The sequence below is a fragment of the Triturus cristatus genome, chromosome 8 (genome assembly GCF_964204655.1).
Source record: "Triturus cristatus chromosome 8, aTriCri1.1, whole genome shotgun sequence".
Classification (NCBI taxonomy): Eukaryota; Metazoa; Chordata; class Amphibia; order Caudata; family Salamandridae; genus Triturus; species Triturus cristatus.
In genome coordinates this window covers 855,810,252-855,825,994 of record NC_140591.1, presented here as the reverse complement: position 1 = coordinate 855,825,994, position 15,743 = coordinate 855,810,252, and the positions used below count along the sequence as shown (strand labels likewise).

The 15,743-nt window shown below is 46.6% G+C and overlaps 1 protein-coding gene across 1 annotated transcript in view; it reads right to left on the bottom strand.

Moving 5' to 3' along the window:
• Nucleotides 1–15,743, bottom strand: part of DCBLD2 (discoidin, CUB and LCCL domain containing 2) — a 354,867-nt gene that overhangs the window by 31,700 nt on the left and 307,424 nt on the right. The window contains exon 12 of the mRNA XM_085622359.1: nucleotides 9,669–9,762. Coding sequence (XP_085478485.1) covers nucleotides 9,669–9,762 — 94 coding nt within the window. The remainder of the gene's footprint in view (nucleotides 1–9,668; nucleotides 9,763–15,743) is intronic.

The window sequence follows — 15,743 nt, the reverse complement described above, 5'->3', positions numbered from 1 at the left end:
ACTGTGTAATGGAGTACATGAGCTCCCCATCCCTGGAGAGACGCGTCCGCTGTTAGTATGATTTGTGGAACAGGCTCTTGGAACGGTCGGCCTTTGCAAAGGTTTTGTGGATTCCACCAATGCAGAGAGTTGTATGCCCGACCGCTCACCAACACTAGGTCTTTTAGTTGCCCGTGAGCCTGATTCCATTGACGTGCCAAGCACTCCTGAAGCGAGCGCATATGTAGTCTCGCGTGCGGGACTATGAAAATGCAGGAGGCCATCATGCCTATCAACTGCATGAACACTCTCGCAGGAAGGGAGTATTGGGGTTTGAACTTTGAGATCAGCATTTGCATGCCGTTGATCCTCACTAAATTTGGCTGAGCTGTGGCTGCCAGAGTGTCTATGGTCGCACCTAGGTACTGTTGTACGTGTGCGGGTTGGAGATGTGATTTTGGGTAATTTAGTGAGAATCCCAGACTGTGAAGAAGGTGAATGGTGCGGGACATGTGGCTGGCACATTGCTGGGCTGACTTTGCCTGAACAAGCCAGTCGTCCAGGTAAGGGTAGACGTGAATGTGTTGCCTCCGTAGATGTGCAGCCACAGTAGCTAGGCACTTTGTGAAAACTCTGGGTGCTGTTGTCACGCCGAAGGGAAGAACTTTGAATTGGTAGTGCTGCCCCTGAATAGTGAACCTGAGATATTTTCTGTGTGACGGGTGTATGGGTATGTGGAAATACGCATCTTTGAGGTCTAGCGTGGCTAGGAAGACTCCCTGTCTGAGCAGCGGGAGAATCTGCTGTAGGGTGAGCATGTGGAAATGCTCTGAGAGAATGTAGTGGTTGAGGGGTCTCAGGTCTAGTATAGGTCTGAGTGACCCGTCCTTTTTTGGTATTAAGAAGTACAGAGAGTACACCCCTGTCCCCTGCTGGTGGACGGGCACGACCTCTATTGCGCCTTTTTGCAGCATACTTAGCACTTCCTGCTGTAATAATGCTAAGTGCTCTGAGGACATAGGACGGTGCTTTGGCGGTATTGTGGGTGGAGTGGAGGTTAATTCGAGGCAGTAACCGTGTTGGATAACATCTTTGACCCACCTGTCTGTGGTGATGGTATTCCACGTGGACAGGATCCGCTGGAGTCTTCCCCCGACAGGTGTTATGTGGTCGGGGGGAAGGGAGAGGGCGTCGCTGTTTGTTCTTGGGGGAGGACCTGGTATTGCCGTAACCGCGTCCTCTGTCCTTTGTGCTGGAGCCACGATATCCACCTCGGGTGTTTTTATCGTAGGTACTTTGTGTGCCCCCTTTATTGTAGGTTTGCTGTGACCCCTGTCCTCTACCCGCTCCTCTATTTCCGGGGCGACGAAAGGAGCCACAACGAAATGTCTGCGTTTGCAGAGCCCCCATTGACTTTGCAGTGTCTGTGTCTTTTTTTATCTTTTCTAGGTTGGTGTCAACCTCTGGTCCGAATAAGTAGTCGGGGTTGACCGGCTGATTGAGGATGTTATTTTGAACCTCAAGTTTGAATCCGGAGATTCGTAACCAGGCGTGTCGTCGTAGCATGACGCTGGTGTTTATTGCTCTCGCAGCTGTGTCGGCGGCATCCAGTGCACACTTAATGGATGCGTTTGTGAGAAGTTGTCCCTCCCTGATAAGGAGCTCCGCTGCCTCTTTGTACTTGTCAGGTAGATGTTGGAGTAGGGTCTCTAAAGTGTCATAGTGTGAGCGATCGTAGCGAGCTAGGAGCGCCTGTGTATTGGCAATGCGCCATGTTTGCCGCCTGGGCTGCAATCCTTCTGCCGGAGGTCTCTAGCACCTTGGACTCTTTGTCCGGGAGAGGAGCATCACCAGTTGTCTGCGAGTGTGCCCGTTTGCGAGCATTAGCAACTACGATGGAGCCCAGAGGCAACTGGCCTCTAATGTACGTAGGGTCCCCAGGTGCTGGCTTGTATTTTTTCTCGATCCTGGGGTTTATTACCCGTGCCCTGGTGGTTTCTTTGAAAATGTCCTTTGCTGGCTTCAGGACACCTTTCAACATGGGCAGAGTCTTTACAGTCCTCTCTGAGGATGCGAAAGTGTCCACCAAGAAATCGTCCTCGATTGTGTTTGAGTGGAGTTGCACTCCATGATTGGCTGCGGCACGTTCAATGAGGGCGTTGAATGCAGCAGTGTCCTCTGTGGGAGACGTTTTTGCGCCATAAAGCTGCGTGTCCTGTGTATCCATAGCGGCACCTGGGTCTACAGGGTCATCCCAAGCTTGATCAGGGTCCTGCTGGCCTTCAGGGTCCATATCCCTGGGGTAGGTGGTGTCGTCACCCATGTAGTCCTCTAATGCGTCCGTGTCGGAGTGCGTCGGAGAGAAGGACTGTGGATCTGGGTAAGCGGTGTGGAGGCGTTCATAAAGAACTGGTTCCGATTCCGCCGGCAGTTTTTGCTTTAGCGGGATCCTGTAAGAGTCCAAAGCCTGCTCGGAAGTGATCTTCCACTTTCGGAGCATGAGCCTGCCGGTGTCGGCGTCGATGAAGTGGGACGGTGATGTCCCAGTAGGAGAGTGTTCAGTAGATGTGGACCTTGTCTGGGTGACACGTGTTCTGATCTCGAATAGTTTCGGCTCCGTGGATGGCGGCAAACCAAAGGTGATGTTGGTTGGTGCCGAAGGTGCCTTTTGAGCCTTTTTCGGTTCGGAGCCCGACGTGGCCTGGAGGGCTGCCTTTTCTCTGATGCGTTGCAAGGACGCTGCAACTTGTCGCACCTGGAACGCCGACGGTTCTTTGGCGCCGAGTGGTTCTGTAGAGGTAGGTGTGGACTTCTTTGGAGCCACAGGGTCATCGAGTCGAGGAGAGGTAGTAGCTGTCGACGGCGTCGATGATTGGACCGTAGTCGCTGCTTTCGAGGTGGATTGCGATGCAGCGGCCATTTTAACCTTGGTGGTCGGTGCCGATTGTTTCGGTGCCGGGGGCCGAGGCGCTTTGGCGGTACCGATGGCCTTTCTCTTTGGGTCGGCACCGACATCGGCAGCAGAGAGTTCGGCACCGAAGTCCCTTTTGGTGCGGTCGGAGCCGACGGTTTTGGCTTGCGTCGAAGGTGTGGTGGTCCTCGAGCCGACCAGTGTTAGTTTCACTTTCGGTTTCTGTTGAACCGGTGCGACGATTGGTTTCGGTGAAGGGAAACCAGTCTTTTTGGGTAATAATGGCTCTCGCTGGATGTCCGAGGCCGGGCCAGAGGGCGGGGCCGAAGAACTGCGGGATTGATCTTGGGTAAGGCCCGAAGGCGATCCCTCGACCGGAGCCGTAGACTGACGCACTGGGATATCCTCCGTTTGGATGGGTAGGCCCTGCTCGTCACCGGAGCTACCTTCTTCGGCCCCTAAGGCCTCATCGTAGTCTCCTACCTCATCGTCGGCTTCTTCCCTGTGAAAAAGCTCTTCATCTACGTCTTCCGATCTGGAACCGTGTTCGGAAGCAGGGCTGGAGGGTATGTTTTCCACGCTTTCAACATCTTCGTCCTCGGTGCTGAAGATGTTGGTCGGGGCCGGTGCTGCTTGCTGCGCTTCAAGTCTCGCGGCTCGTCGATTCCGGAGAGTCTTCTTGGATCTGAATCGGGCACAGGCCATACATTTAGATTCGTCGTGATCCGGTGAGAGGCATTTGTTGCACACCGGGTGGACGTCTATGTGTGGATATTTCGCGTGGCAAACAGGACACCGCTTGAATGGGGTCCTCGATTCCATCGTCGATGTAGGGTCGATGGTCGGATATAATGGATCCGAAAAAGTTGTTAAAGTCGCTAAACTAGCAAGTAAACTGTCGATACCGATCGGGAACAGTACCGACGAAAACTAAAGGCCTTTTGGCCTGAAAACTAAATTTTCCTAACTTGAGTCAAGATAAGCACATCCGAACCCAATGGCGGAAAAAAACAATCTGAGGATGGAGAGGATGCCCATGCGCACTGTGGTCCAGGGGAGGAGTCACCTATCTCAGGATACTTCGAAGACTCTTCCAGGACAACAACGTGCAAACATCCGGACCCAACACTAGGCGGCGATCTATGCACAGATATGAATTCAGCAGCCCGCATGCCTCGAACATATGTTCCTTTAAACAAACTTGGTGTATACGCCCTGTACATTGACTGGGTTTTTTGACGTAGTTTAAATCCTCCTTGAATTGCAAAATTCAACAATTGAAAAATTCAACAATTGAAAATCAACAGTTAGGACATATTAGGCATTGAAGTAAGCTGTGGCAGAAGTTTAACGTGTCATTTTATCTATGCGAGAGGGGAAATGGGTGAGGCTGCCTTACCACCAATTCAATTCCTGGAAGCATTCTTGGCTAGACAGCAGCTGGGGGTTATTCTCATTCTTTCTGGCGATTTCAACAAGTGGAGGAGGATGATAGAAGGGATATCCCTAAAGGGGAGGTTACCCCAGTCAAGAGATGGACACAGGCTGCTATCCAGCTGAAGGCACTCACTATTAAATTAGGCATACAAGCGGTAAATGGGAGAACTAAATCTGACCCTAAGGGGGCATCTACGTTTAACAGTTACAGATCTAAAAGTCACATTGACTATGTAATAGTTGATTTGAAACTGTTGCACCTAGTTATTGACATGATAGTAATAGAAAGGGAAGAAAGTGATCATAACTCTTTATGCCTCACAATGGAGGATTTGTTCAATAATTCTGGGGTGATAGCTCAACTCTTACTAGAACTAGGAACATCAAACATACAGCACCTTAATTGACAGCAAATTAGTATAAAGAAGGATGCTCTGGATTTTCTGCCTACATTTGTTTGTACTGTAGGGATGTAATCAAGGATAAGCACAAGGTTCTCAAGATGCATCCACTTTTTCGAGGATATTGCTGCTCACTTTGAAGCTCCATGTGCAAGTAAAACGTCAGCCCATAAAGGAGGCAGTAGCTGGGCTAATAGTAAATGCAGAAAGCTAAGGCGTGTATTAGCGGAGGCCATAAAAGCAAAAAACTCTTCTGATAGCATCCACCTGGAAATTGTATAAGTTGTCATTGGCTGGGCCAAAAAAGAGTGGGAGGACAAGAGATGGTGAGATTTAGTGGAGATATGTGCATCCAAAGACGACTCAGTTTTGGAGGCTAGTGGCCAGAGGAGAGCACATAGCAGGGTGTGAGTCCCAGAATCAGTCTGTCAAAAGTACTTTATTCGGTTAATTAAAACCATGAAAGCATTCCATACACAAAATTTAAATTAATATAACATTAATTAGCAGCAAAGATGTTTACACAAATTATGAACATTAAATAGTCGGGGACAAACAATCTAAAATATAACATTATGGGAAACCTTGGTTCATTAAAATCAATTGGAATAAATCAATCTCGATATTTTCCCCCATGTTCTATAGCATTGATTAGCAGCAAAGGTATTACACTAATTATAAGCCTTGAGTAATCCGGGAGAGAAAATATAACATTATAAAAGACCTCGATTCATTAAAATCAAGCCCACACCTCAGTCCTATATTACGAAGATGTCCCAAAGCTGGGTGAAACATCCCGGAACGTAACTTTGATTAACTTTAATTCGCCACCCTTTTCTAGAGAGGATGTTTTTAACTCGCTGGAAACCTTTTCCATAGGGAGAGCTGCTGGTTCAGACAAACAGCATTCCAGTAGATGTCTATGTCCCTGATATAGATGTATGGGTAAACTACATACTGTATGTATTTAAATGGTACACTATCTCATAAACGTTGAGGCTGATGTCCCTTCCTTGGCAAAGGGCAAGACACTGTTATTGTTGTTTGTAGACAACACTTTGTTAATTTTCAAAACACCCAGTGGGCTGCAAAAACTTTTAGCCAGCTTCAGAGATTTTTGTTCAGAGCTTGATTTAGAAATAAATGTAGGCAAAACTAAATTTATGGCATTCAACTATAGTAAGCGGTTTAAGGGAAAGCTACCCTTCAAGAGCATAGTACTGGAACAGGTAAATTCATTCACATACCTGGGCATTAAACTTTCACCAAATTTATCATGGGGCCAACATAATGACTTGCAACCATAAAGCAGAGCTGGTATAATTTTAAAGGAATAGCGCGCTTCTTACATTAGGCCTGTCGCACCCGCTTTGAAAATCTATGAGGCCAAAGCTCTAGGAGCTGCTTTGTATGGCGCCAAGCTCTAGGGTTATGGAGACATTATGGGTCTGGCAAAATCAGAGAATAAATTTGTAGGAGAACTTGTTTCACTCTCAATTAGCACCCCTTTGCATCCTTTATTTCAGGATCTGGGTATGAAAAAAGTAATTATTAAAGCCCATTTGCGACCCCTCTTAAGATTTGGGTCACCTCGGAGCTCGCGCATTATGCAGCGGCCGTAGATGAGATAATCAAGTTGGATAAAGCCAATAAAGTCCCGTAGCTGACCTCAGTAAAGCAGTTATCGAAGATGACTGGCTTTGGTGACCTAGGCCTCCACCCTGGGACTGGGAAAATTCCCTCAAAGGTTATGCTGAAAAAACACTATTGGGCTCGCACCCTACAGAAGGAAGAGCACATGGCTGGGGATGCAATGCAGACTGGTGATTTTTTTAATTTCAAGACCACATATGCATTAGTGCAGTATTGGGAGTTGGTAACTGTTCTATCAGACAGGAAGTTATACCATTAGTTTAGAGTGGGCACACTCTCTGTCAAGGCATTTACTGTGAAATGGAAGGGTGCATCTAGTGACGATTGTCCAATTTGCAAAGGTAAAAAAAAGGACTATCCCGTATGTGCCATTTGTTTTTCCTGAGTATGCCAAGTTTCGCCCCATTTGGATTGTGCCAGTGTGCAGGTAGCTGGGCACCCTAAGCCATCTGGTAGCATTAAGAATACTACGCACGGACCCACTTCCTTTGTATGGTTGTGCAGTTGCAAAATTTTTGGGCTTGAACTGGGCAGAAAGGAGCACCACTATTGCTTTTAAGTTTTTTTTTTTTTTACATGCAGTGCATACTTTTAAAATTACTTGATTATATTTTCAGATTTTCATAGTCTGAATCTTGGTTTTAGTAAATATTAGTAATGGAATATTGATTTATGTAAATGTGATCTGGATATATTTCTAAATGTGATTTGAAAACATCAGCGTGTTGAATGGATGAACTGTATTTATTTATTGCTCGCTTTTATGGCTGATGCCGAAATAAAGTTATTTAAAATTAGATGAGATCCACCAAGTCATCAGAAGCAGGAATGCAGTCAAGTGTCCCCTCTCAAACTCCATGCATGAAGGTGTAGGCCCTGGTGAGTAAGTTGAAAGACCTGCCCTTCTGGCTGGAAAAGAAGTGACCCTGCAAGCGAAGGCGATATCCTCCCTGGAGGTAGAAAACAACATGTGAAAAACGTCACGGTAGGCGACAAAGTCTGCAGCCACAGGTTCCACCAAGGCTTCATAAAAGGCAGTAATGGTTCGGATGTGAGAGTCAAGAGCAGTAGGAATTTGACTCTGTATATCTAGAGGTAGCACTAGATCCAGTAGTTATGTCGCTTTCTAACTACAGAGTGAGAAGACATGCAGTCTGGGGTGGTTGGTCCAGCAGGAGCTCCTCCTCCGGTAAAGTGTCAAGTCCACTAGCCGAAGGCAAACATGGAATCTCATAGGGATGTTCTCTCCCATCATCCCCACAGGGGGACGGAATATGTGTCAAAGACGTCATGAATCCTCTGGCAGTACTTCTCTTCTTCAATCAGTCTCTGTGCCTTCTCAGGAAGGAGATCTGTCACCAGAGGAGGCGGCGTCAATCTCTCCAAGCATTGATCCGGTGGAGGCGGCGACTGCCACGGCATTGATGGCAGAACTGTATAGCTGCGTGCAAGAGTGCAGACAAAAGCAGGTGTTGGAGTTACAGGCCCAGCACCGAACAGTTTCATCAGCATAAACATGGGGAGGGGGCAAAGTGAATTCAATCTTCGAGAGGTATACCAAATTGGTTCAAGAACCTGGCCAAGATGCCAAACACCACATTAAGGAATGTTATGCAGAAGATGTGTGGGTCTGTAATGGACATCTGTGCCTAGCAATCCCTATGGGGCTGTAAGTCTAAAAATGTTTGAGAGGAGACCAAGAGCTGCACATCAGGATACATTTGCTGTGAGGAAAACTCACAACTCTCAGGAGACAGCTAGCTCCAGATCCACGTTGAACGCACAGAAAAAAGAGAACGGATGTCACTGCGCAAGGATGGGCAATTTATGGGTTTGGTGACATCATCTGATACCACTTCTGGCATTGATACAGAGCTAGTGTCCCCTACCAGTATCATGAGAGCTTTGAAGTTTCTGGATCCAGTCCGATGCCCGAGATTATTCTGCAGATGAGGAATCAGCTGGAAGAAGGATCCATCAGAATGGTTGCTTATACTTTCAAAATCTTTTGCCATATCCACCCAATGCACTGATGTTCTACTCACCTCCAACATATGCAATCTTATTTGTGCTGCAAACTGCGTTTCTTTGCAATAGACTAGCAAATAGTGTGCAAGTAACGTGAAAATGAATTAAATTATTTTTATAAAACCATACGAGTAGTAGTTACGTTGTTAAAGCAACATCTCACTTAGTAATGTTTCCTAAAAAGTGACTTATCTTAAAACGCAACTTTTAATGACATTTCCTTTATACCACCTCTGTGCACAGACTCAAGTGATGGTCCAATCAGTTGTGCCATACATGTAACAACAGCATATATCAAGCTGGGGTAACTACAGAACAAAGTAGAATGGGCATGAATACATTATTCTTCAATTTTTCTAGCCCGATTTTGAGGGTTTTATAGACCTTTGCAGAAGAATATCAAATTTGAGATAATGCGGAGATCCTCGGGGAGACTATTTCTGATGTTGGTAGCTTGGAAAGAAAAAGCCTGGTTTAGAGTTTATTATTAGACCATGATTTTTAGTAATTGGTTTCCTCTTGCGTCTCTTTATCGTCCCATGATGTCAGGGTAGACCCAGGTTAAGGGCCTTGTGGGTGACACTGGTCAGTTTATTAAGGAGCCAGTGGAGGTGTCTCTGAATGGAAATCTTTTCTGATTTCAGGGAACCTTTGACAAGGTGTGTTTCACCATGGACAATATTCTGGGGAAGTACCAGTGTGTCTTTTGGGAGGACAGCTATGGTAACCCTTATCTTTCTTGCAACACATCTGTACCAATACATAGTTCATCGATATGAATATAACTAGCCAGTATGTGAATATATTACTAATCCACTGCCCAAGAACCAGATTTATTTTTTAACATTCAAAGGAGCACAACATTTGGACAACAACGGCAATCTGGCAGGGGGCATGAGCCTTAAGAGTGCTAAACATATTTGGTTATGCAGAGGCCTCTTCTACATTTGCAAAGTGGTACACTACTGGGGTTTGTACCACACTCTCTGAAGTCAGATGGAGGGATGGTAGGGTTGATTTTTCTGAGCAAGAACATTTGAATGGTGGTTTTTGTCACATTTCACAACACTAAAAAGGAAGAAACCATGGATAATTTCAACATTAGCAAGGGGTGCAAACAAAAAGAGGTGAACTACAAAGGGGTCACCTGCCACAATGCAATCTCTGTTAAATATAGATGAAACCAGTAAAAATAACAGCTATATTTATCTTTACAGTCTACGCAATGATGACCAGCAAAGATGGTGTACTGGTATCACCTGTTTCTCCAGTGCCACGCGCAGACCAGGATCAGAATAAGACTTGTCAGAACCATGACTAGCACAGGAACCAGGATAGCTGCCAATGCAACATCTGAAACACACAAAAAAAATATAAGAAAAAGACCACAGCTCTGAATGCGCAATTATAAAGCACTCAATTTGCAGGTTTTAAGGATGCGCACAAACAATTGGCTAGTGAGTCATTAAATGAGATAGCACTTCATATTTATTACACGACAAAGCAGAGTGCTCAAGCATATTAAACTGTCTGTATATTAGCTAACAGTTTTGTTTAATTATTCAGATTTTCTTACCAGACACAGTAGTCAGTGACTAAATAAATTAGCTACTGTTACGCATCCCTGGTATTAAAGACAACTCATTTATGCAACATGCCAATTTATTCTGTAGAAGACAGGTCTGAACTGGAAGCATCAGTGTGAACTATAACAAATGTGTAGCATAGTGTATAACTGCACAAAGGTCGCAATAAAGTACAACCAGTTTTTGCAAAAGAGGACAAATTGTATGGTCTGAATAAGGGCCTCCAAAATGGAGTCTCTGCATACATGCTATCAGGGGAACAGACATTCCTGAGTCACTGCTTTCTAAGAGGACTCTCTGCACCCATTTCCATTTGAGTACTCCATGCCCATCACAGCGCTTCCAGAACTGATGATTTTAGGTTCTGGATTTTGTATATTTGTTTAGTAGGACACCTCCCCCACAATAAGGTTGTTGGCACAAATATTGGGCATTTTTCCATGTCCCTTTCCCCTATGTCCCTCTGTAGTAACCGTTAAACCGATTTTCCTACACTGTAAATTATATGTTTCACAATGAATAAATGGAATAAAGTACCACCGGTCTTGCATTATAAGGATATTGCAAGTCATCAAGGAGTTCAGTGACCGTACAGAGGAAAGAGGTGTTCCTTGTTTAAACCGCAGCTGTAATCATTCTTCGTGACCTGCTTTTCACCCTGGATGCTGGCAGCAGGCACTGTGACTTCAGAAGTGAACTGTAAAAAGTATTACTGTTGGAACAACTAAGTCTACTCCTTATAATACATAGGATTCTGCAATCCTGGTCTAAAAATCACTCTAATTTCTTTATAATAAGGGTCTTGTGATGCACCCAGATGTTTATTATAGAGAAATGATATCAGAACTCAACTGTAATCACTGTCACAATGCCTCCTGTCAGAGGCAGCAGTCCAGCGGAAAGGCAGGTCAGGTCACATAACATAATTAAAGCTGCTTTTTAACGCACAGAAACAAAACAGTGCTTTTCTCTGGTGAACAGCCATTAGTACACGACTTTTACTCCGCATACCATTCCAACGCAAGTGTAACAACGCATGCGCTGTAACAACGCATAGCCTTTACTACGCATGTGATTACATCGCATGCGTTGTTACAACGCAAGCTTTGTAAAGCGATCCACATCGTGAGGAAACTGAGGCTCTTCCGTTTCCTCACAACGACGTGCACCGAACACCGCCCCTCTGACGACGCTGGAAGGAGAAGAGAGGTTCACGAGGAGAGAGAGGTAAGAGGGGCTGTGTAGTTTTAAAGGGTTTAGGGTAGTGGGTGGGTCGTGTAGGGGGTAGTCTTTTAGGATTAAGGATAGTGTTGTGTTTGAGGAGTATTGTTTTTGGATTTAGATTAGTGTTGTGGGTCGTGCAGGGTAGTGTTTGTGTGTAGGGACATGAGGGGGTCGGGGGGGAGGGTTGTACAGGGGGTAGTGTTTTAGGGATTATGGTAGTGTTGTGGTGTTTGTGTAGTGTATGGTAGTGGTTTAGGGTAGTGTTGGGGGTGTCGTGCAGGGTAGTGTTGGTGTGTAGGGATAGGACTGGGGTGGGGGAAGGTCGTGCAGGGGGTAGTGTTTTAGGGTTGAGGGTAGTGTTTGTGTAGTGTAGAGTAGTGATTTAGGGTTTATGGTATTGTCGGGGGTTCGTGCAGGGTAGTGTTTGCTGTAGGGACAGGTCTGGGGAAGGGGTAGTGTCATGGTGGGGTAGTGTTTGAGGGATTAGGGTAGTGTTGTGGAGTTTGTGACGTGAAGGGTAGTGTATTTGGATGTAGAATTTAGCGTAGTGTAGGGGTGTTTTTAATACAAAAAATGCATGGAAAAAGTATGCGGGGTAAAGGGATCCGTTATAATGATATTTTAAAAGCATTTTTTGTTGTTGTAATGGTACTTGCGAACTAATTACTTTGTGGTAAAAGTATGCGTTGTTTTGCATTGCGGTGTATCGACATACATTCCTTTTCTCTCTTCTACTCTTTTTCTAGATGTTCAGTGATAAGCAGAAAGTAGATATTTATGGCAATATGTTTATTTGTTCACTCCTTAGGCAATTATAAATAAGTTAGAATGTTTCCGCATATTTCTAATCAGTCTTTTAAAAAAAATAAAATATATATTAAACTGATATCTTTTTGCAAAAAATACCCAACAACTTCTTTGACGTGCTTAATTTTGCACCAGAGATTGTATTTTTTTCTCAATGTTTTCAAACGTGCTCGTCACGTCGGGGTTCCATAACCTTATATAGGAACTCTGCCTTTGGCCTCGTTCCTTTATATGGTCATGGAACTCCTCAGTGACTTGCAATATCCTAATAATGTAGCTCAGGGGGGACTGGATAGCACATATAATAGCTGACTAGATGTGTTACAAGTTGCCTCTAAATTTAAAGTTAGAGTTAAAAAAGTTTGAAGAAATGGGCGGAGCCAGGATCCATCATGGCTGCTCGGAGCTTGTGCTCTGCTTAAGCCCCGCGTTCAACCACCAGCGCGGCGCTTAAACCCCACTGCAACAGCGAATTGAGCCATATCCTGACGTCGGAAGGTCGGGTGCGTCTGCCGCTGTGGCCGCCGTTCAAACCAGACGCTGCAGTGCCGGGATATCGGCAAAAGACCTGCCCGGCGATATCGCCTCAAGATGGCGCCTGGGGTGGAATGGACCCGGACGGACTGATCTTCGTATTGTCATCACCAAGATGTCCGCAGGGTAGAGAGGCTCCCGTCCATGCCCAAATATCTGGCAAGGATCCTGGTCCCTGGCAGCATTAAGTCGCCATAAAAGAAGAACCGAGATGAGAGCAATCCATTTGGCGACGGATCGTCGACTCATAGATTCACAAGCTCCCGGAATCAAGGCGCGAGACCATCGTGATTGAAGGGCAGGGCCCGCTGAGCGCAACCGGGGCTAGCCCAGCTCTGTCACAGGCGCTGATAGAGAGTTGTCTGACGGACCTGGGTGCCGAGTGGAACTGCTGAGCGGCGGCGGAAATCGTAGTGCACAAGCCCCGAGAGCAGCTGCCGCACGACCAGCACAGAAGGAAGGACTGGAATGTGGCCGAGTACCCGAGGCTGGTGAGAATGAGGCTGAGACGACAGAGGAACGGCCAAGTGAGCAGTGCCGGCAGCAGAGATCGTAAGCAAAGGGGACGAGACGAATACATGGTCCCATATGACAGCAGCCACAATCAGGTCCTGGGAGAGTCAAACTGCCCGAAGCTGGCTCGGACACAAATTATATACAGGTGAGGGGAGCACCGATCAGGCCAGCATCACAGCCAAAAGAGTGGCTGAAGCAAACATAGGAGGTGAGCCAGCGCGCTTCCCAGGACACTTAGAAGGCCATAAGGAGGAGGAAGGGAGGGGTGCAGGCAATAAGAGACGGGAGGCGTGAACACCGGAGGGCTTACCGGCGAGTGACAAAGAGTCCCGAGGGGGTGAGTAGGCTGCTGGGAGCTCCCTGGGTCTCACCAACCTTGAAGGGGCGTGCTACCACGTCATTGAAGTCCGGGCGTTTTTAATCTATTTGCGCTGATGCATCCAGTTAATTGAAAGGAGCGCTTGTTTCATTTTTCAGAACTACCGAGAGACTGGCCTCCCCTGCCCTGTAGACTACTGTCATACTCGGCACACTCGTGGTGTGGAAAAGGCTCCCAGGATGCCTGACCCCAACAGGGCGGCCAGTGGTGATTGTTTCCCCCCCCCCTTGCTGAACTGAACTTTTACTTACACAACCCTCCCAGGACTGTGCCTAACCTCAAAAGGACGTCTGGAATGCTCTCGGACCATGGCTCCCCCGCCACACGATTCTAACATTCCCTGAGTACACTCGATCCCTATCCTGACAGCGGAGTCCGGGCATTATGTCCAACGCCCGGTGGAGCTGCGCTGTTCAGCTGAGATCGGCCTTGGTTCATTCCCTGACGGTCACCTGCCCAGCCAGACATTGGGCACAGTTTCTCCCCTTCTCCCGGTCTCTCTCCCCCCCCCCCATCGTATTTCTTCCGTTCTGCTTTTTCCTGGTCTCTTTTCTATCCATCTTTCTGTCCGATGCCCGTTGGAGCTTCCTTGAGAGCTATAGGGGAGACTGGCTTTGGATTACCTCCTCGGCCGTCACCTACCCATTGGTCTTTGGGCTGACTTTCCCTTTGTCTTTTATTCCATCATCCCCCTCGTCCTCTCCCTTCTCACTCCCCCTCTCTCCATTCCCCCTCTACTTTTCTCTCCCTCTAATGTGTCTCTTATATTTGATGTAACGTGTAATTGTTATCATTGTTGTGACATTGTCGACCTGATGTAAAGCACTCCGATACCTACGGGTCTAGCCAGCGCTATATAAAACTGTATAAATAAAATAAATAAAATAAAGTTAGGTTTTTTGCACTGGCATTACAGGCTCCCTTACAGCAGCATTTCCCCACATGAAATGATCTGCCACACGTTTCAATGATCTCCTTTGTAGTGGCTTCCACCTAGAAGAAATTAAAAAGTGGTGCCGCCTGATCCAGCCCTGTCAAGCAGGTGCACTCAGGATGCTGACACAATTTAGTTACATACTTTTCCGACCATAGTATTTATATAATTGCAGCTGAAGGGTGGCGGGGAGGGGGGGGTGTGGGGGTACAGGGTGTGCGGTGGTACGGGGGGGGGGGGGGGTTCCTGTGCCCAGTGCCAATTGCACATATCCAACATCTGTGAAAAGTAGGCTCGCTCAAGAGGCAGTGCACAGCTGTGCAAGAATACAGGAGGTTGAGTGCAGGGCATGGGTAACGTCCTGACCCCTTGTCACGTGCCCACTGAATATGGCTGGAGGCAGTGAGTCTTGAAGTACAGAAGCTCTGTGCAGACATGGCCAAGGGTCATGTACCTTAACCAATGCTCGATCTGCATAGCAAAAGTCAATCCAAATGTTTGGAGGCAAACGGGCTGAGTGTGGAGTGTTACACTAAAAGCCACAACCTGTTCTCAGTATTCCTGCACAATGTGGGTAAGAGGGCAAGAGCAGTGGGCAGACATACTGTGCCCAGTGTTTGCTGCATGTAGCCAAATTGTAGTGTGCAGTGGACTTGGTGCCCTAGAGACTGGGCACAGGCACTGCTACCACTAATGAGGCCTAAGTGATGGTTCATGGTCATCAATGTTGATGTGAAATGTGATTTTACCAGTGTTATTAATTATGTCATTTGTGATGCAAGGTTTGAGGTCATAAGCAGTGTGTGGCAAGGTGAGTCAAGGTATCATAGTTCTCTTTACTAGAAAATGTCAATAGTCACACACACACACATATATATATATATATATTACCTACTGGCAGTCGCCAGTAGGTAGTTATAGTTAGGACCCTGTTTCCATAGGAAATCCGCAACATTCTATTTTGAATAACTTTGGCGCCAAAATAGATGGGGCGTTGAGCTCCGCTCCTACCCTGAAAGTCTCGGGGGGATTCGTCAACCGGGGGCTGAGATAAAAGGGGGGTCCCAAAACGCGTTTTTCCCATGCATTTTTCCATAGGACCTTTAGACAGAGCTACAGCCCGAACGGCTGAACAGAATTTAATGAAATTTGGCAGAGAGGTAGTCCTCAGGTCAAGGAAGTGCCTTTTGTAGGTTTGGTGTAAATCTGTTCAGTAGATTCTGAGAAAATAGCCTTTAAATCAATATATATATCTGAGCCAGCTTACGGTGCGCTTACGGTGCGCTTACCGTACGCGTACGGTGACGTGCGCGAGCGCGATTCTGATTGGCCGTTAGATCTTAGTAAACATTCG